The 5,534-nt window shown below is 39.7% G+C and overlaps 1 protein-coding gene across 1 annotated transcript in view; it reads right to left on the bottom strand.

Moving 5' to 3' along the window:
• Positions 1 to 5,528, bottom strand: part of LOC122175472 (kinesin-like protein KIF20B) — a 6,801-nt gene extending 1,273 nt beyond the window's left edge. The window contains exons 1-5 of the mRNA XM_042863161.1: positions 5,483 to 5,528; positions 5,153 to 5,272; positions 4,252 to 4,414; positions 924 to 2,127; positions 346 to 484 (exon numbers count right to left, since the gene is read on the bottom strand). Coding sequence (XP_042719095.1) covers positions 346 to 484; positions 924 to 2,127; positions 4,252 to 4,414; positions 5,153 to 5,269 — 1,623 coding nt within the window. The 5' untranslated portion in view covers positions 5,270 to 5,272; positions 5,483 to 5,528. The remainder of the gene's footprint in view (positions 1 to 345; positions 485 to 923; positions 2,128 to 4,251; positions 4,415 to 5,152; positions 5,273 to 5,482) is intronic.
• Positions 5,529 to 5,534: the final 6 nt, after the last annotated feature.

The following is a 5,534-nucleotide window of genomic DNA, read 5'->3' as shown; positions in this document are numbered from 1 at the left end:
ACAAGAGTCAGGTTTGAGGTTTTGGAGTTGCCACAAATACCAGAGGCAAGGCTACTGTTACTACAGAGATCACCACAAGTCCCCCTCCAGAAGCCGATTAGCCATTCTTTTCACAAACATTATTCAAGACTACCAACAAAGTTTACTTTCCTCTGTTTGTTATCTTTATGAAACCATGTCTTGACTTCTGGTCTCCTCTACAGCTTCAACGGCAACATTCACTAAGCGTTGCTGCTTGCCCCACCAGCGTGACACATTTTTAAGCTTTGTAGGTAAGGTTTGAGCAAACAAGTTCTAACAACAGAAAGCCAAGCACAATCTTCTAGAAGAAACTTGGCTACAAACCTCGCTTTGTACTTGCAGAATTTGTTTCTTGGCATCAGGAAGTTTGTCTTTTAAGTCTGCATACTCTTCTTCTTTCCTCTGCAAATCTTTTTTCAAATTCCGCACAAGGACAGAGCTCTCAGCAACAGCCTTTTTAAGCCTTATGTTAAAAATAAAGAGACAAAGAACATTACTGTACGCATCTCATGGAAACAGCATTTGTGGCTTAATCCAGGCCCTGCCTGCTGGTTTCTACTTGTAAATAGAATCTTAGATCTATCTAGACCAGTGACAAGATTTAAACAATTACTTTCAAATTTCAGCTTGCCTCTCATAATCAGATTCTGAAGCTACAAATACTTCAGATTCTGTTCTGAGGGATGTACAACAAAACCACCAGAAATCCCCAAGTTATTCTTTGCTTCCTTGCACGCTCCTGGTTTCCCTTTGAACTCAAGTAGCATACCAAAGCATCCTAAAGTAGTAGCTTGGCTACTGATAAACATGCAAAAGCATTAAGTCAAAGGGATGTTCACAAGAACGAGTTTTAACTCTAGCTCGTTCTCAAAGGGCTGTAAGTTATCTCAGGAGTTACTTACGATTCTATAGTTTGTATTTTCTCCTTTTCACTCCTTTCCTTTTCCCAAAGAGAGTGTTTCATCTGCTCCAAGCTGTTTTTCAGCTGCACAACTTCTTCCATCAGATTTGCTTTTTCATTATTTAGCTCTTCAACCTTTGTGTCTTCATTAGCAGACTTCTCCTGCAGAGCTGCCATAACTGTTTCTAGATTTACAATAATGGATTCCTTTTCCTTAAGTAACTCTTCGAGTTTTGTCACGCTGCCTTCCTTTGCTCTGAAAGCTTCCAGGAGACATTCAAGCTCTCTTATTTTTACCTCACAGTTGGCAACTTCCTCCTCAAAATGTGCAATTACTCTGTGATCTTCCGCAGCCTTTTTTTCAAAGTCCCAGGTTTTCTTTTCTATTTGCTCTTGTAACTGATTCATAAGATCTTCTTTCTGACTACCTGGATTTGTAACCTCGCTTAGCTTCATTTCAAGTCGATTATTACAATTCTCAGCATCTTTCAGTCCCTTCCTTAGGCTTTCAACATCTTGAAGCAGTGCTTCGATCCGCTGACTTTTTTGTGAGGAAACATCAATAATATGTTTGCATGCTTCCCAAATCCTTTCAAGACCGTGGTAAAAGGAGCGGTCCTGTGCAAGATCTGACATAGAAGAAGCCTGTGACTGAAGGCATGCAGAACTAATTTGAGATCTCTCTGGTTCATCTTCCTCAGAGCCTGAGGAATCCTCTACCTTGACTAAGTCAGTATCGATAGCGTAGGACTCTAAGTGACGTCTGTATAAGTCACCTAATTTGGTCTGCACTGCTTTTACTTGTGACACTTTATCAATTATGTTTTGTTTGGCAACTTCTATGATGTTATTTAGTTGAACATTTTTTTCTTCCAGCCCCATATTTACAGATCTCTGTTCATCCAGCTCAGAAGCAATTTCCCGATACTCAGCTTGACACTGCCGAAGTTGTTCACAGAGGTCAGCAGCTGTTTCTTCAGAAAAAGAGAGCTTAATACGCAGGCTTGTGACCTGCTTACTGAGACCTTCTTTTTTATTTTCTTCTCTCCTGCAATGCTCTTCAAGCACAGCTAAGTGACGTTCCGAGGTTTCAGATCTTTCCCTCAGTGCTAGTACTTCCATATGGTACGCAGAGCACTTCTGCTTCATGTATTCCATTCTCTTTTGCTCTAGAGTGCTCTTTTTCTTTCTCTCCTTCACAACAACTGGAAAAAAAACACCACACAAAGAAAAGGAATGCAGCTCACGTTGATGAAAATCAATATTCGGTAGTAGTTCACAATACCAAGTATCAACTACTAAATGAAAAACTGTCTTAACATGAAAGCCATACCCTCACATCTCGTGGTATTTGAAAGTACAAATGGAGTTAAAGCCCTCTGAACTCGTAATCACGTGCCTCAGACTTCTAGACATAGTTTGCAGCAAAAAGCTTTCAGTCCGCAAGAACGCTTTTACCGTGGCACTACTCCAACCTTCCACTGCACACTAGTAGAACATGTGGTTAGTTTTAAGAAACATGGGAATGAAATAGATAATTCAGCTATATTGCTTCCACCTTCCCTGCTTCAGCAATCCCTATAACACAGATATATCTAAGAGGTATTAGACAGTTCTCTGAGAAGTTTCATTTAAGCTCATGGTGCTCTTACTTTACAAAGATAAAATCCGGGAAAAGTTGATCACTTCAGTGTGGGTATCTGCTGCCTCCTTTTTTTCAGTTGGTCTCTAAACAACTTATGAGGATTCCTACTTCTGTCCACACCTACTATTTTGCATAGAAAGCTTGCTCAGAAGAAGGTACACATTTGCAGACTCAAGTTTCCATAAACATTGCATTAGCTTGGGGCTGGTTTTTCCTTAACTAGTGAGCACTAACTAAAATTACATGCATTTTCTTCCTATCAGAAGTGACTCCTGCTGTACTTCTTCCTTGCTTTAGAATCCAGCTACGTCCATTAAGTAATATGCATACTTTGCTTCAGCATTGAAAAAATAAGTCAAGACTTAAATGACTAGGGATTGTGACAGCACAATATATTCCACAGAAATTTTGTAGAGTCCTGTTATTACTACAACCACAGAAAAGCAGAACTTTGTAGCATCCACACACAGCCAGCATTACACACAGATACACGTGGATTGCCTGGAAATGGCCTCTTAACCGATCCAACAAGTTCCATAGACGGCCCCCAAGTGATTTAGAAGTCGTTCTGAAGCAACAGCAGTGGCATCTTCAATCCCAAACCAGGTTTTGGGTTTCAATTGCTCCCAGCACCTCTAGCAAAGGCGAGTAAAATCCTCCATTGGAAGACTTAGAAGTAATCTAAATGCTTTGTGCTGAAATGTACAAGCAAACACTAAAGCAAGAGAAGTAAGACTGCAAGAAGGTATGTGATGTTTAGTCTAGAAGCTCCTTATGCACCAAGTAAGGAAAAAGCATGATCCCAAAACGTGGGAAACGGGACCTAAAGCTCAGTGAATGGTGTAAATACCCTGAACTTCAAACCAAGATAACCTATCGCCTCTAATGAAATTTTGCTCACGCTACTAGGATAACTAAATTCTATTAGAGAATCAGCACAACACACCTGTGCTCATTGTTACATTGTGTATATTTAATATAGTGAAAGAAAATATATTAAACAGTAATTGGACACTTATAATACAAATTAAAAAAAAACAACATTCAACATGATTGAATAGTCAGTATTTCTTCACAGAAAACTCAAGGCTGACCTTGTGAGTATCAGTTATCCATTTTAATTCCTAGCTGGAAGAGTACTACCATTAACTTTTTAAATGAGAGCTTCAGTCATATGATTATAACAAGCCTACTACAATTTGAAGTACGACAAAGTCCACATCAGTTGTATTTCCCTTCCTCTGTCTCTGGTAATACAAACATACGTGATACCATTCAGTGGTCACATTATTTGGCATGAATACTGGATCCTAAAGATGGCAGAGGGAAATCATCCAAGAGAAGCGTTCTCATACAAACAAGGCATTGCTTTCCTCTCTTGCACATATTTCACAAGAGAAAGGCAAGAAAGGAAGGGACTACAGCTAAGCCGTGGATGAGGAAAAAGCAGCAAAAAGGAAATAAATAGTGCAAAAAGCTTTTATTTTAAGCATTCAAAAATGAACAGCATAGGACCTTCTGCAAAAGGGATATTTACATTACAGTTACTTCTATTGACAGAATAACACGGGATTTTCTCCTCATACCATAAGGTTGCGCTTCACAACCTTTTGCTTCCATTCCAGAATAGGAATCAATTTGGTTTTTTGGAAGACCCCTGGTTCAGCGATGGAAGAAACTGTACCTTTCTTTGGAGGTGGCTCTTCCACAGGAGGCTTATCTTCAAAACAGCGCTTTCTGCCCACTTCCAACTCACTTTCCTCATGTCCCTTGAATCGGCTGCTTTCACTAGCTTTATTAGAGTTCTCATTTGCCAGCTTTGTTTTAAAAGTAGTTATAGTCTTTTCCTGTATTGATATAAGACCAGTTACATTGAAGCTGAACAAAAGGACCACTTAACGCACAGTAATCTTCTGTAGGCAAACATTTTCACAAAACTACACAGCTGCAACGTTTATCCCGTGACCCTAAAGATGTCAGTTACAAATCCCAGCAACAGCAAGAACAGGTACACCTTCAGATAAGGACGAGCACAATACTCGGTGCAGTATACAAGGGAGAGCAAGAGCCTAGCAGGTTACAAAGCAAAAGACTTGCACACAATCAAGAGGAGTTTACCAGAGTGACAGAATTAACTATAAATGCTTTCAGAGCTACTTCAGGCTACCACACATCAAGGTAGAAAATGAAGAAAAGCCACCAGAAGTGGTATGCACACACACTTCTAGCCAAGCTACTCTTCACATACTCAGTAGCTTGCAGTACATTAGTCAGGAGAGTTCTATTAACTGCATAGAATGTAGAGGTATCCTGGCCATCCACTCATACTTCAAACTCCGCTCAATATACTCCTACTGCTGCTCTTCCTTTGATGTAGGAGCGTGAGGTAGCAGTTGGTGGAACACACTGATATTTTTGTTGCTTGTGTTAACAACAACTATCTTCAGATTAACCTGAATTGTTTACAATTTCAAACAGTACCAGCTTCATACAGAAAATCACTTTTACAGAAGTGAATGCATTACAAGCATAGGGTTTGGGATGGGTTGTTTCGGTGTAAAGATAGTGAGATGGGCAAAACTCACATAGTCCTTCACTTTTTCTTCTAAATGAGATCTCAAGTCTTCTAGCTTTGTAATAATGGCATCTTTCTGCACCACGATGTCTGTTAGCGCTTGAATCCTTTCGTTTTGCACATTCATTCTCTTGGAAATAAAAACAAAAACAATAGTTCAGTCATCAGCTTCTAATGCAGTGTTAAGTAGCCGAATTGCACAATGCATTTTAAACGCAAGTTCAGTTTCGCTAAACTTGGTGAGAAAGCTACTCCTGGAGCCTACTGGAACAGCATTTTAAGCTACCACAACTTGGTTTTAAACAAATAATCCTGCACAGGATTTTCTTGATAAAGTTACCTCGGTTGCTTCTTTCAGTTGCTCAACAGACTCATCCAATTGAATCACCTGC

This window comes from Lagopus leucura, unplaced genomic scaffold (assembly GCF_019238085.1).
Source record: "Lagopus leucura isolate 7727_CA_CO unplaced genomic scaffold, USGS_WTPT01 Super-Scaffold_739, whole genome shotgun sequence".
NCBI lineage: Eukaryota > Metazoa > Chordata > Aves > Galliformes > Phasianidae > Lagopus > Lagopus leucura.
Note: the sequence above shows the minus strand (reverse complement) of the source record. Positions and strands in the feature narration are given on the sequence as shown.